The 15,742-nt window shown below is 40.2% G+C and overlaps 2 protein-coding genes across 2 annotated transcripts; one reads left to right on the forward strand and one right to left on the reverse strand.

Moving 5' to 3' along the window:
• The first annotated feature begins 12 nt into the window (after positions 1-12).
• On the forward strand, positions 13-9,052 carry LOC127334736 (protein transport protein SEC23 D). The gene is made up of 14 exons (XM_051361264.2): positions 13-471; positions 548-610; positions 1,338-1,391; positions 1,500-1,672; positions 1,810-1,996; positions 2,178-2,326; positions 2,399-2,553; positions 3,498-3,579; positions 3,662-3,777; positions 5,642-5,734; positions 6,049-6,172; positions 7,605-7,873; positions 8,073-8,284; positions 8,506-9,052. Exons 1-14 carry the CDS (start codon positions 138-140, stop codon positions 8,715-8,717), a joined length of 2,223 nt encoding a protein of 740 aa, XP_051217224.1. The 5' UTR covers positions 13-137; the 3' UTR covers positions 8,718-9,052.
• A 656-nt stretch (positions 9,053-9,708) lies between these two features.
• LOC127334737 (ABC transporter B family member 29, chloroplastic) lies at positions 9,709-13,869 on the reverse strand. Its single transcript, XM_051361265.2, has 10 exons — positions 13,167-13,869; positions 12,941-13,027; positions 12,750-12,857; positions 12,398-12,664; positions 11,765-11,848; positions 11,149-11,365; positions 10,900-10,985; positions 10,476-10,663; positions 10,142-10,271; positions 9,709-10,052 (listed from the first exon to the last, which is right to left on the reverse strand). Exons 1-10 carry the CDS (start codon positions 13,779-13,781, stop codon positions 9,891-9,893), a joined length of 1,944 nt encoding a protein of 647 aa, XP_051217225.1. The 5' UTR covers positions 13,782-13,869; the 3' UTR covers positions 9,709-9,890.
• Between the last annotated feature and the right edge of the window lie 1,873 nt (positions 13,870-15,742).

Below are 15,742 nucleotides of genomic sequence, written 5' to 3' on the forward strand. Positions count from 1 at the left end.
CCACGGCGCCAGTACAACAGTCCAACGCAAACCCACACACTACACAGCACCCGAAACCACGCTTGCTTCTCCCTCGTCAGATCTCTCTCACGTCACCACTCCACCAGATCCACATCCCAAAAGCTTCCGCGCCAGCAATGGCGGCGCGCCCGAGCCTCGCCTACTTCCCCTCCGACGCGGCGCTCCTCGACTCCTCCGGCCTCCCGTGGGGCGTCGCCGTCACGCCCTTCTCCCCCGTCGACGAGCGCGGGTCGCCTCCAGTCACCGGCGAGGAGGGCCACCTCATCCCGCGCTGCTCCTCCTGCTTCGGCTACTTCAGCACCCATTGCTCCCTGCACCGCTGGTCCTGGACCTGCCCCATCTGCTCCGAGGACAACGACCTCTCCGCCGACGCCGCCGCGCGCTACGCCCGCGACGGCAGCCACGACCCGCCCGAGTTGCGCTCCGCCTTCGTCGACCTCCTCCTCCCGGGTATGCCTCCCGAAGTCCCGATCTGGATGCAATGCAATGTGCTGCAGTGAGATGACGGAGGTGTGGTTTTTTGCAGACGAGGAGGGCGATGCGGCGGCTGTGACGACGCCCGTGTACGTGGCAGCGGTCGACTTATCCTGTAAGATACGATCATCTCAGAATTTCCTCGGCTTAAAGCATTAACATTCTGTTCCAGCTTATTTGTACCGTGTCTCCAAATTTTTTGTGATCATCATGGACCCACGCCTTTGTCTTCAGACAAAAGAGTGATAAACTGACGAGGGAAATGGTTTTGCCTGTTAAGGTTTAAGGTCGCTAAATATTTCCGCATGAGTAAGGTTGTACCCTGCATATGCATGGAGAAAACAACCACCTTACTTCCCAGTTCCCACATGCGTCGATTCCGGGGTTACTGTCTGTGGTACCTTTGGAGGCATGATTTGTGGGTTGGGTGTACAGAGTTTCAAGTTTAGTGTTCATGTCCTTAGCTGGGCTCTGCCTATGCGTCGGATGCGTGGTTGCTTTGCTTTCTTTGAACTGTGATGGGGAAAACAGCATTGTATCATTACTGTGAGCAACTCTACCAATCTAGTTTTCCTTTCTGTTGCCATCTTCTGTTTTCCTCTAACATGACACGTGGACTGATGCCATCCAAAATCATTCCAGTTTTGCCTGAATTCACATAGTTAAGATTACGACTTCTGAACCTGTTGTCCTGCTAGAAGAGTGTTTTGGATTTTCAAAAGAATAACTGAAGAGTCCTTTCCCAGTTCCCCTGCAAAATTCTTGAGATCTTTTGTTTCATTTTCTTTGAAGTTCACTTGTCTGGGTCTTCTCATAATTTATTTTTTCATGTTGTGTTTTAGCTTCAGAGGAGTTTTTGGAGCTAGTCAAAAGTGCTCTTCTGGCAGCTCTTGAAGGTGAGGTCCAGTCACAACTTTAGGAGCTAATCTATTTAAAGATTCTTTCATAAAACACAAAAGATTCTCATACATGTATGTGTACACTGATCTAGTGATGCCTTGCAGCTCTTTCTCCAGGATCATTATTTGGAATACTAACATATAGCAGCAAGATAGGACTATACGATGTTCAAGGTCCGATACCAATTGTGAAGAATGTTTTTATACCTCCTGATTCTGATGGCACCATACTCGTGGACCTTAAAGATGTCATGCCGTTTCATTCGTTTTTGGCTCCTGTATGTATATTACACTATAAATTACACTTGTCCTCTTATTTTAAATTCTATTTTTTTTTGTGCTTTCATGTACTCTAGCTGTGTTCCTAGAGTGTTCATCTCGCTTGTATGTACTTATGCTAATTACATGTTAACAGGTTGACACCTGCAAAGATAGCATTGCTCAAGCACTAGAAACACTTAAGCCAGTATCTTCGTGGGAAATGGCAGCAACTGCATCGCAAGTTCAAGATCATGCGTCGCATCATACACGTGGTTTTGGGGTAGCATTGGATGCTCTTGTCAACTACCTAAGTGTGGAATATGAAACTACATTTGAACTTGGTATGCAATTTTTTTCTCTCGTGGCGAAATATATGTTATTGTATTGACTACAGTACCATTATGTTATCTTCTTACTAGAAGATAGGCGCATATTCTGTCTGAAGGCTTTATTAGTATGTAAAACTGCAGTATATGGCCTTGCCTCCAACTAAATGCACTCTCCTGGTAATTTCGTTAACAGCTAGGATATTTGTGTTCTTATCGGGACCACCAAATTATGGGCCTGGCCAACTAGACGCACCAGGAAGCCATGGAGACCACAATACTGGTAAAGTGGTGGATTCAGATCATACGCAACTTCCCGAACAGACAATTTTCTACAAGAATCTGGTAGGTCTACATAAATATTGGTTCATGCATTCTGATAATATTTTAGGAGGTATCCTGATTGGCATATCACAGGCTGCTAGTGCTGTTCAAGCAGGTGTGTGTGTGGACCTTTTCGCCATTACAAATGAGTACACAGATCTTAATTCCCTGAAGGTTCTGAGTGTTGAAAGTGGTGGCTCATTGTTTCTGTACTCAAATACAGATGAATCCACAGTCCCACAAGATATGTAAGTTCAGTCGCCATCTGTACTTTGTATTTGTTTATTTAGTAGTCCAACTGTATCACTTTAAGTAAAATATATCTTAAGATGCTTCAATTCTCAAGACACTGTTTGATATGTATATACTTTATTGCTTCCTCTGATCACTAATGCCCATGTTCTGCAAATGAGTTTGACTCAAGAAATTGGGGTGCTTGGCACACCCCCATAGGCCATATACAACTGGAATCATATCTATGGACAGTTAAATCTCTGGTGACTTTTTGTTACAATTTTGATTTAAATCTGTGATAGCTGTTTATTTAGTCCTCATGCCATGGAATCTCTTAGCTAAGGCTAACTTTGGAGCTTTCTTTGGGGGTGATGATGTCGTAATAGTTTTGTTCCCGTTGTTCTATCCATGGTTTTGCCTACCCCAACTTGTTTGGGACTGAAAGGCTTGGTTGTTTTGTTGTTGTTCTATCCATGGTTTTAAAGGCGCTAAGGCATCTTAGAGCGGTTAGGGGGTGCTCTGACGCCTAAGCGACGCCTAGGCGGGCGCTTTGGATGCCTAGGCACCTAAAGCGGTCGATTTTCCAAGGCGGAGGGTGGATGCCTTGACGCCCATGGTTCTATCGTGGAGAACTGGTCCTACTGCTTCTCACCGTTAGAACCTTAGATCTTTTTGACTTGCTTAATGGCACCAAATTATGAGTGTTGGTCATGCACTGTATTTTTTTTTGTTTTCTTTCATGTGAACGGACCTACCCCCAAATTTCCAACTATAAATTGTAGTAGGCTTGGTTTTAAAGTTAGTTGGATACCTGGTACAAGGTAATAGAATCATATACCTATAACTAAATATATGTGCAGAATGTGAGAATATGCTCCACATGCTATCCTTTGAGCTATCTGCTTACTATATAGATATGATGCAAAATGTAAATTTATCCACATTTTCACATTGACAGATACAAAATGCTTAGCCGTCCATATGCCTTTGGTTGTGTACTGCGACTGAGAACATCTTCGGAGTTCAAGATTGCTGATTCTGTAAGTACTCTGAGAGACTGCAAATTGACCGACTGAACTTATATGCTCCTTCTGATGATATTGTTTAATTTATGTCCAACAGTATGGCCATTTCTTTCCGGATCCTCAATACATGCATGTTCAGCACATAAATTGCTGCGATTCGTTTGCTAGCTACACTTATGAATTTGAGTTTGAAAAGGGTTCTCAGTTTTCGAGGTAAAGGCCATTCTGACTGTGCTTTACATGTGTTATCTGTTGCAAATTTGAGCTAACTAGGAGCAATGGGCACTATCATTTTCTCTGACAAATGGAAACTTTACATTTCCTCAGTTTGACGAAATGGAAATTTCTACTGTTCCAGTTGCAGCATTGGTCTTTGATAGAAATTAGTAGTAGCGAATTTGTCTCCAAATCCTTGTATCAGAGATTTGCTTTTTCCTACTGGTAGGGTACCATTTTTTGTGGTCAAAACAATGTGAGTCCGCAGGTCTTTCGTAGCGGCTAGTTTTAGGTATTAAGTACTCTGGCAGTCTGTCCTAAATCCGCTAATGGTACTTTGTTTCCATTCTCCTATATATGGATCCTATATCTTGTTATTCACAAGTTGACTTTAGCTTTAGGTTAGAATATGTTTTCTGATGTTTAGGATCATGCCTAGTCTGAATGGAGAACTATATAAGCCAATTTGTTTTCACCATATGATACTTGAATTTAGTTTGTCACTGAACTATGGGAAAGGTAGCATAAACCACATCGTTAGCTGAAACAAGGAATATGTATTTCTTCCTTGCCTGTTGTTAGCACTTGAGTTATTGGAACAGAGGCAATGTGGAAGGATTAGGCCTGGTCAGTAACTTATCACTTGGGTGCCATGTAGAAGTGAGCAGCTAGGCCTGGAAGGCCCAGGCACAGGGATAGGGTTATGACACGTTGGGCTAACAGAAGGATGGGTCTGGTTCCTTGCTTGATTTGTTCATCACGTTGCTAACCCATTTATATAGAGGCTTTGCCTTGCATGTTTAGTCAAATGGGAGCACAATCTGACTCTTGTAATCTATTAGAACACAAACTGGACAGTAGTGATTCCTCTGTCCCTGCCATGTGCCATGCAGTAATTACCCCATAAGTAGGAACACTACTTGAAGTAAGACTCCTCTCTAATCTGAAGAACTGTTCTAGGAAGGTGCAGCTATTTCTGCCTTTCTGGTAGTGCGACTGCGACTGGACTTGGTGCACTGATGGAGTATTAGTATACAAAGTATTTCTCCGTTAGTACTTAGTACACTTGTCAGATACTAACACCAGCTTGTTCGTTGTGAGAATTGACTTCTTTTTGGGTGCTTTTGTTTCGAATACAGAGTAGTTAAAATTGACTGGAGGTCACTATGTTACTAACAGGGGAACCGTAGAAATTGTACCGTTGATTGTCGAAAGAAAAGAAAATCTAGAAAATCATCCAGCATTAGTACTTCAGTACCACATAAGAGAATATGATCATCTATTTCTGTGAGGAATCTACCATCGTTGTAGATATTTTAACCGAACTCCCAAGTAGATTTGCTGTTAAAAGACTACACTAGAATAAAAAAATATACAACGTACAAGGATGTTATCTACTACCACCATCCCAAGGCTTAAGGCTTATATTTTTTTTTACAAAGTCAAACCAAGTAAAGTTTGACCAAACTTTTAGAAGAATCTATCAACAAATATGATATTTTGTAGATACCATATGAAAATATATTTCATTATCTATTGATTTTGTATTTTCATGTTAATGATTAAAAACTTGGTCAAACTTGACATAGTTTGATTTTCTAAAAAAAATAAGCTGTAAGCCTTGGGATGGAGGTAGTACCAGGGTTCTTAACAACTATGCTATACAAATACATAAAATAATACCAAACCATAATATCCATTCCAACCATTGATTGAAAGTGATACTTTCTTGATGTCTTTTATAGATGTTACAATTTCCCTGTCAAAAAAAACTGTAACTACTGGCATTCAGAATCATTTAATTCTTAAGCCAAACTGTTCTTTAAGATTATCTCCAACAACATCATGTTTGCACCTGCAGGAAGTCAAGGCCTCCTATTCTCCAAATCGCGTTCAAGTACACGACCATTGTGCACCATGGTGATACATCTGATGTCTCAAATTCTGGTAGCAGGTAAATTTGCTTATCCCTTGACAGAGATTTGTAAATACGTAGTTTGTTGATATTTCATTCTTCAGTAGTACTAAAGCATATTGACAATTGTCCTTGTGTGTGAGATGTCAATTCTTTTTCCTTGATCCTGTGATATACACTATTTTTAATGGAACATCCTCTGATCATGTTTGCACCTGCAGGAGTATTAGCTTGCAAGTACATTACTTGCTTTCTAATGCGTATTTGATTGCCAATTTGCAGATTCTCCATGCTAGCAACAGTTTTATACACATTTTTATTTATGTTTTATATCTTAAATATACCTTGTCCAGGTCTAAGTTCTCATTGCAAAGGCGGCTAAGGGTGCGGACTATCCAGTACAACACAACTGCTAATATCTGGGACCTATATGATTTTGTTGACCCAGATGTGGTATTGACCATACTTGTACACCAGGTACAACCTTTCTTTCGTATGCAGTTTTGTTACAGAAGTTTGTGGTAAGATGGTGCGGACTATCCAGTACAATGTGACTGCTAATAAGCTGCTTGTGGTAAGCACAAATGCCATTAGCTGAACATGGATTCCCATCCTTGTCTAAGAGAGGTAGATGTTAATTTGCATAACTACTATCTATTTAAAAGCATGCCAGTTATCAACAAAGCTTTGTTAATTGGTATGTTGGCCGTCACATAAAAAATAAGGTGATATAGTTTAGAAAACTGTTCCTAGCTCGTTCTCACATGATAGCAAACCATGCATCATGCTGGGGTTTCTAGGAATCATAAGGGTCGCTTCAAATATCCAGATTTAGGTAGGCGGGAATTTATGGTTGGCAGCTACACACCTAAATTGAAACCATAAAATATATATTCCTTAGCCTAGCATGTAGGCCATACTTAGGTGATATAGTTTTACCACTTCTTTAAGTAGCAACTGCACGCATTGTGTAGACTCTAGACTAATTGGCTATTGTAGCTGTTGCAAACATGCTTTTTTGAGCTGAAAACTGTAGGGGAGGCCCCGACTGTAAATTTTATTAAGTGGCAAACATGCTAGCGCAATGGAATGTTGCTACAGCTTCTATAGGACTATAACAGCTTACTGCATGAATTAAATGCCATTCTAAAAAAATAATTTGGACTGGGGTACATACTCAGTGTTTTTATATTTTTTATTCAAACATTCATCTAATAATTTTATTTGAACATTCATCTTACATTCTTATATTTATTACTATAAGATTGATATCCATTCAAACATTCTGGGCTAAGAGTTATCAGGTCCTGTGTTGGCAGGACTGGTTTATCTTGTTTCCTGCAGTAGTTTCTTGTTTGGTGAAATTTGTTAAGGAGTATTAGTATTCATCTAGATCTCTATGAGTCCGCATTTGTCTAGGTTTACTATTCTTGTGCCTCAAGTCTTTTGTACTATATATTGTGGCCTTTGGCCCCCTGGTAATACAAGTTGCTGTTTGTCTAACAAAATCGACCCAGTCCAGCCAAGTGTTGAATTCTTGGATTCCAAAATGCTCGTGAGACTGTTAGTATGCAAGTAGCTACGCTAACTTTTATCGCAGTTATTAATGCATTATCCATTAATGCAGCATAATAAAACCCATCCTAGCTTAAACTCTAATCCTCTGAATCAGCTTGTTTACCAAGTACAATGCTATTGGGGACAATACTGTATCTTGCAGTAACCTTTGGCATTCTGAATCTACACATGCCATTTCTGTTATAAATGTTTGCTTGGCGACTGAAAAAATAGGACAGAAGTTCTCATGATTATCAAACCTAACAACATTTCTAGACTCTAGAAGAGAACAGTGCTATCGCAGAAGATCAAGCAGGTGATTATTTGAGACTGAAAAGAGTTCATTTTCCAGGTTATTTTGGCTTCTCTAAATGATGTGGTAGAAGCAAGACTATGGCTCCATGATTGGTTGGCGATTTTCATTGCCCAGTACAACAAGGCATACAAGAGTGTTAGACCAGCTGATACTGGGGTTTCTGATATTGATGTTGACTTCACAAACTGCTCACAATTGCAGCCTCTGGCACGGCTTGTATTTGCTTTTCTAGTAAGCCCCTTGCTTCAAGTTCAAGATCAACATATTCATCCAGATTATCAGACATATTTGCAATGCCTCTTCAGGTAAAGCATATATTTGATACCATGCAATTGCCAGAATTCTCAAAAGAAACAATTATATTTCACATGTTTCCTGTCTCCATTTATTTTCCAGATTCCAGATTACTCTCTCACTGCTGTAGTTTCTTTGAGCTACTCTCAAGTACTGCTTTATTATAATGGCCAACATTAATAAGGTTTGCATTATTATTTTTCTTCACAGTGCACTGGAGCCGGCTTCTGTTCGACAAGCTATATGTCCCACGTTGACTTCATACTCCTCTCCTGATACAGAAGCAGAAGTTCATCAGTCGCTAAGTCGCAGTGTAATCACCAGCGAGAGACCAATATTCCTTCTTGATGCCTACACTGACCTTTTGGTGTATTATTTGCCTACAGCCAGCACCTCAATTCCCTTCCCTCCTCCGCGTGACTGTGAGTCCAGCAGGAACTTTTTTTTTCATGCCCCACTTATTTATCCTGAGACTAACAGCATTTCCTCCTTAAATCGTACTAGCTCCATTCCTTTTGACTTTTTGTAATTTGTGCACATATATTGAAGACGTCCTATACAAAAGAATGGATGGAGTGATATTAATTGTAACTGATGCTTATTTCAGCCAATACATATACTAACACTGAAATGATCTTTGTAGGTCTGTTGAGATCAACTGTCGACAAACTGAAGCAAGAAAGGAATTTAACCCCCAGGCTTGTTTTTATTCATGGTGCGCATGATGATACTACAACATTCGAGAAATACCTTCTTGAGGACCGGGCTCTAGATGGCACAATGCTGGCTGGCACCACAGGTTTCAGATCATTCCTTGAGGAGGTTAGAAGCAGAGTAGCTGAATTTGGCATATAGAGACTGTTGTTTCAGCTGTTCAATATACGAGGATTGATGATTCTGGTCATCCTGAGCCTTTGCATGCACGAGAGCCGTTGTATTGCTTTGCTTTTTTTGTGTGTTTGTATCGCAAAATCTTTGTCATCCTTGCTGTAGCTGTGGAGTCTATTTGTCAAGACAGTTGGGGGAACCAATTGTCATCTGCATACCGACCACTGCATGATATGAAGCCAACAGCACAGGCTGATAGTATCGCTGGGTTTCATACTTCAGAAGTTTGTCTTGAACATGCTTGTACTTTTTACACCAACACAAACATGCTTCAGAGAAAATTTTAGCTTCTACTGTTGTCATGTACTGATGTGTTCCTCCTACATTATTATTAGTATTTGTTTTAGTGTTTGAAAGGCGTGCCTTTTGATATAAAAGTCTTTTTGAACGTTTTATTTGAAAAGTGAAGATTGCCCAGCTTTATCATGAAGAAACAGAACCAGGTTCTTAAAGTTTATACTTGGAGGCATAAGCAGAGAGCAGCACAGCTGTTTATCTTAGATCTAAGTAACAAATAATAGGCCGTATGGGTACACGCACAATGTTAGCAAAACGCTGAACTTAATGGAAAAGTGAAAGCACACAGCATGAATTATGGACCCGTATCGTGAGGCTCGTAGTGGTGTGTGGAGTTTGTGTGCCTGTGCTGCCGTGGCCGGGTGGTGTTTTTCACCTGTCCCTTTTCTTTATTAACTGGGTATTCCTTTTCTTCTACTACTCCACACACCACTACGAGTGTATGTTTGCTTCTGCCAAGAGAAAAAGAAACAGGACCTGAACACTGCACACCTTTTTTTTGCGGGAACGAACCCTACACATCAAGTCCAGCTTCGTGTTTATTTTGTAGCTACCCGGCTTATTGTTGATGCTGCTCTTAAAATTGCCTATTTTCTGTATTACTTCTCATTTGAGGCGTCGATATATTCTAGCCTATGCATTTTTATCATGAATTTGCTGATTTTGAAGATTGGCGATTTGAAATCTCAAATTAAACCAGGGAGCACAAATGAGGTGCGCCACAACTATGTACAAGGTTAAGGGGTTACAGAGTTTTCTGCCTGAGGGGTAGTAGTCTACGATTTAATGCCTTTAGGCTTGGGCGGTATCATAGACAAGACATACCACCTTTCCCTCATAGAATCAAATCTCGCCCAATTCTGGACTCAGGGCATCTGGTTGCGAGAAGTGGCCATCTCTAGACAAGAAAGCTGATCTTGTCATCTCTCGCACTTCACTGCCCTCTAGTAAAACAATTCTATCAGCCATCAGGATCATTTCCAACCTATGAGCAATGATTAAAACCTGAAAGTGGGAAATGTTGTACACAGTAAAATCATGAGAACTGACAGCATAGAGAAATCTCTGAAGAACGATACTGCTATGCCACTTACAGTATGATTTGTCATCAAGTTCATCAGTGCTTGTTTCAGTAGCAGCTGAGATCTGCTGTCCAAAGCAGACGTTGCTTCATCCAATATCAGTATGGAAGAGTTCTGGTAGATTGCTCTTGCAATAGATAACCTGTAGGTTGAAAATATGCACGGCAATGAGTTTCATGAAACATTAAGATCAGGTTAGTAAAAAAGATAAATATACTCCCTCCGATCCATATTACTTGATGCTAAAACGGATGTATGTACAACTAAAATGTGTCTAGATATTTCTATAGTAACATCAAGTAATACGAAGAGAGCGTACTAGATATTGTGATAGTGGGTATTTTACCTTTGTTTCTGCCCGCCACTTAAACTAGAACCTCTCTGTCCTACATATGAGCCGTATCCCTTGGGCATCATCTTAATGAACTCATCAGCATTAGCAATCTTAGCAGCATTCTCAACTTTTCTCATATCAATATTTCCCATAGGGTCTCCATAAGCAATATTTTCAGCAATTGTACCGGAAAATAACATCTATGAAATGATAAAAGATGAACTGAACATGTGAGAATACAATGATAGTGCATTACTTAATTAGTCCAACATGCAAAATAACATATTTGAATTATGTGTGTGTTGGCTGTTGAGATGCCACCTAAACTAAGTTAAATCAAGAGTTGCAAAGGAAGGACAAACAAGTAGTTTTAAACATCCCAAATGAAATGCTTTGAAACTGTACTGGCACAAAGAAAATCACCACAGGTACTAACCGGATCCTGTGAAACAAAAGCAATATGTGTTCTCAAGCATTTTAGCTCAATGTCTTGAATATCATGGTTGTCCAGAATTATATATCCTAAAAGGGAAATTTACAAATAGCAATATTAGAAGATAACCATGGAGTTTGAACACAACAAAATGGGAATTCGGGATACCAAACTACTTCAGCTGAAGGGCTAAAATATGGACAAAATTTTACAGAATCTACGCTGCTGTTCTACTGGCATTCAGCTCAGTACCACTTTGTGGATGATATAGACGGAGGAGTAATTTGGCAAGAGTAGTTTTGCCTCCACCGGATGGTCCGACAATAGCAATAGTTTCTCCTGCTCTGATATGAAGATTCACGCGATCTACTACTGGAGACATACCAGCAACATATCTGAACGTAACGTCATGGAACTGAATATCTCCCTTAACAGAATTTAGATGAACTGCACTTGGTTTATCCCTCACCTACAGCACACCAAAGAAGCATGGGCTTATGAGTTACAACTTATGATGAACACAATAAAAAAGTATTGTCATACTTTCTTTTATTTTCCCTTGATTACAGCTATTAAAAACTAAGAAAATTCTAGCAAAAACTTATATTTTCTGAAATGTTTATACTGTTGAATTCATTTCTGACAAATCTGAATAGACATCTTTATGCCTTCAAGCGGATTTTCACTTGTGTACCGAAAGCCAATCCAATCCAGAAAATAATACTTCATTGCATTTTTCGAAAACTACAAATACATTAGAAACCTTTGAAAACAACGTACTAATGACTTGTCTTGTGATCTTGTCCATGATCATCTTATATTTAAAAAAATAGAAGTCGGTCCTTAGAAAACAAGAAATGGTGATTACCTCAGGGATGAACCTTGTTAGATCAAATATGCGTTCTAATGCTGGCTCTCCTTGTTTATATTCATTGTATGCCTTCCCAAAATCCTATGCAGGGAATAGATTATAGTAAGATCTAATCAAAAGTATTTACGAGGAGAAAGCGGTGCATGATAACTAGATTTAGCACTTGAAGAAAAGCACATTCAAAGTTTCTCAAAAAATTTATGTTAATAAAACAAAGTATGAACAAGGGTAAGTTCTAAAACTTAATACCTAAATTTTCTTCTAAAGCACAAAAATGGAAAAACGTTTTTTTTTGTTGATATTCCTAATTTCCTACACAAGCAGCACTCTTTGATAATTCCTCTTCAGGTGAGAAAAGCCTTGGGGGTATACTGTGCGCATATTCCCAACGAAAGGAAGACAAATGTGCAAGTAAATTTATCTTGGGAAGAAAAAATGTTTGGTTAATCAAACACCAAACTCTCTGAACATTATCAAATCTAATAGAGTAAATAATTATCATTATCACAAGTTCTAGATGCTCCATACACTTATTTGAACATAAGTAACATTCATACAGAAAAATTAAGTGACGAGATGGCACATATGGCAAGAATTATTAAAGTAGATATACAATGGTGATGGTGATACCTGAATAGGCTCAACAAAAAGAGCTAGTGCTGTTAGGAAGGACAGAAACCCCTCAGGATCAAATGTGGTTCCAGAAATTGCTACTGAACCAGCACAGAGCACTACGAGGCCTGCAACATATGTAGTTCGAACAGCTTGAGGTATGAGAGCTTTCATCTTCTTCTTACCCAAATTATTCTTCAGATCAACGAGAGCTAACTCATGGAATCTTAATATCTCTTTGCGCTCTCCGTTGTTTACCTTCACAGTGAGCATCGATGGAAGGACCTACAAGGGGCATTCAATTCGAGTAAACAACAATCCCTGCATGGCTATAGATGAACTCTAACGAGTGCTAATTAATAAACCAGACATCGTTGAGATAGGCTGCAAGCATGGCGAGGCTAAGATGGGCCTCCCTGGCCATTTGACGGAGTCTTTCACCAAGCTTTGCGATGACTACGCACATGCATGGAATTACCTATTCAAGTAATGCAGAGAGAAAATTAAAAAGTGCACATAGAAGTGACCATGAAAGAACAGTCGAACTATGAGATTGGTTACCATTGCTGCAACTAATGAGAGGTGAGGGTTTATTGCCACCATTTGAGTGCCCATTGCTATCAACTGCAAGCTTGTCGGCACAATTGTCTGCAACAGAATTACTAACAAAAATTAGCGTGGCACAATGGCCAGAGGACACAAGTAAGGCTGAGGGGAGCATTTTCCCAAACAGCTTTCGTACAATTCATCCAACGCATCTCTATCTAGCAGGCTGGAGGAACCTCACATTGAGAACAGAGTACACCGCGTCGGCGACATCATCGGCCTCATCGGTGATCCGGTGCGCGATGTCTCCCGCGGCCATCCCCGCCCTGCCATCGAAGAAGGCGAGGTCGCGCGCGAGCAGGCGCTCGAAGGCGCGCTCCCGCAGGCGGGCCACCGCCCGCAGCGCCGCCTCCCAGAGCAAGGCCTGCTGCACGTACGACGCGGCCGCGCGCGCGGAGGCGAGCGCCGCGAGCGCGACCACGCCCCTCGAGACCTCCGGCGACACGCCCACGCCGGCGGCGAGCGCGCGCGGGAGGCGCCCCGCGGCGGGCACCGTGCGCGAGAGGCAGTACACGGCGGCCGCCGCGCACGCCCACCCCTTGGCGATGGTCCGCCACTCCGCGGCGACGTAGGGGAGGACCTCAGAGAGCGGGTGCGGCGGCGGTGCCGAGCCGTTCTTGGTGGCCCGTGCGCGGAGGTGGATGGAGCGCGCCGGCGCCGGTGTCGCGGTTAGAGCTAGGGATCGGGAGCGGGATATGGCTCTGCAGGTGCGCAGTGAAATGCTTGCGGTGAATGTACGGGATTGCGAGGAGAAGGTTGGAGGTGGTGCAGGGTTCGCCGTCGCCATGGCGGCCATGGTCCATGCCGATGTCTCGCGGCGGGGCGGGCGCCGGAAACGAAAAAGCGTGGGAGGCGATGCGAAATGTGCGGGAAGAAGAGGTGAACTGGACCTGAATCCCGATAATCATGTTTTCTAAGAATGAAATAATAACGATTCTGATGTACTAGAAGTCAATAATTAAATTGGACCGTGGCTTTCTCAAGAATTGAAGTTATACTATAAATTTCAATCCATGAACATAGAAATCCTACACCAAAGATTTTGTATGGTGTAACATTAAAAATTTATGTTTCATAATATGAATAGTTATATTCATATTGATCTACAACGAAAAATCAGCATAGGAAACACAGTATATGAGTAGGAATAGCGTAAAAATGTACTAATACATACATATTTTAAATCATATTTTTGGTACCTCATGTGAATAAAACATTTTATATCATGCATTTTTACATTCTTCTAAACTTTCAAGGTAAGACAAAATTTACGTGCCGTAAAAACCATATATAAAGAAACATAGTATGTGTACAATAACTAGGGAATAACTATTCCACTCTCTCGAAATCTAATATAACACACCCCTCCCAAAATATGGTCAAACGGGCGGGGGTCACAAAAAATACATGACTAAATTAATTCTCACTAGGAATGAAATTAAATGTATTGATCTGAGCAGCTTCTGAGATCTCCCGCGTCACTAACTTGTACAAAATTTATTCATTTTCGCTTCGTTTTGGTTGATTTTACTGATTACTTATAAGGACAAGGTTTAAATTTTAGTACCTTCGCCCAATAATATAAGATGTTATTACAACCAATATATTTCTATCTTGCTTGTACTAACATCTTATATTATGGGACTAGAAAAATAAGAGTACTAAAGTCGTACACTGTCTCCACAAGCCGTTGGGCTCATCTACTTGTTGACCCCGTTAATAAGCACCGCACTTCTCCTTAATTCACAAAGTTGCCTCTAAAAATTTCAGATAATTCGTGAAAGTATTATGATGCAAACATAATGCCAATTTTTTTTCCAATGTTATTTATATGTTGTTATATATTAAATTTTTGTGTATCATATATGAATAGATATATTCATATTGATCTACAACAAAAAATCAACATAGGAAACACAATATATGAGTCGGAATAGCGTAAAAAATATAATACATACATATTTTAAATCGTATTTTTGGTACCTCGTGTAAATAAAACATTTTTATATCATGCATTTTTTTAAAGATTCTTCTAAACTTTCATGGTAAGACAAATTTACGTGCCGTAAAAATCAAATATAAAGAAACAAAGTATGTGTAGAATAACTAGCGAATAACTATTCCACTCTCTCGAAATCAAATATACTACGCCCCTCCCAAAATATGGCCAAACAGGGGTCACAAAAAATACATGACTAAATTAATTATCATTAGGAATGAAATGAAATGTATTGATATGAGCAACTTGTGAGATTGCACACGTCACTAACTTCTACAAAATTTATTCATTTTCGCTACGTTTTGTTGATTTTACTGATTACTTATAAGGACATGGTTTAATTTTTAGTACCTTCGTCCAATAATACAAGATGATATTACAACCAATATATTTCTATCTTGCTTGTACTAACATCTTATATTATGGGACTAGAAAATTAAGTACTAAAGTTGGGGAGTGGTGTTTTAGCTCATGGGAGCATATGCTCCTTTTATTTTGAAACCCATGTTAAACATATTTTGAAATGTTAAAAAGTTTGGAATAAAAAATTTGCATATACATCTTCACGTGCTACGCACCCACAAGGTTGTTTCATGAAAAATCGACTTGTCGTGTGACGTGTGTAAAAAGATAAAAATTGGCGCTAAAAATAAGGCTTTTCACAAGATATATTTTTTCTATTTTTTACATAGACGACGAAAAATATCGTTTTTTCGCAAAACTTGACAAATGCACATATATTATGAAGATGTACATGT

This window comes from Lolium perenne, chromosome 2 (genome assembly GCF_019359855.2).
Source record: "Lolium perenne isolate Kyuss_39 chromosome 2, Kyuss_2.0, whole genome shotgun sequence".
NCBI classification, from domain to species: Eukaryota; Viridiplantae; Streptophyta; class Magnoliopsida; order Poales; family Poaceae; genus Lolium; species Lolium perenne.

Coding starts and splice junctions, on each gene's coding strand:
- LOC127334736 (XM_051361264.2), top strand. CDS start 138: ATGGCGGCGCGCCCGAGCCTCGCCTACTTCCCCTCCGACGCGGCGCTC. Junction 1,997..2,177: donor TGAAACTACATTTGAACTTG/GTATGCAATTTT, acceptor TTTCGTTAACAG/CTAGGATATTTGTGTTCTTA. Junction 6,173..7,604: donor TGACCATACTTGTACACCAG/GTACAACCTTTC, acceptor TTCATTTTCCAG/GTTATTTTGGCTTCTCTAAA.
- LOC127334737 (XM_051361265.2), bottom strand. CDS start 13,781: ATGGCCGCCATGGCGACGGCGAACCCTGCACCACCTCCAACCTTCTCC. Junction 13,028..13,166: donor CGGTGTACTCTGTTCTCAAT/GTGAGGTTCCTC, acceptor ATTCTGTTGCAG/ACAATTGTGCCGACAAGCTT. Junction 10,272..10,475: donor AGTGGCGGGCAGAAACAAAG/GTAAAATACCCA, acceptor TTCAACCTACAG/GTTATCTATTGCAAGAGCAA.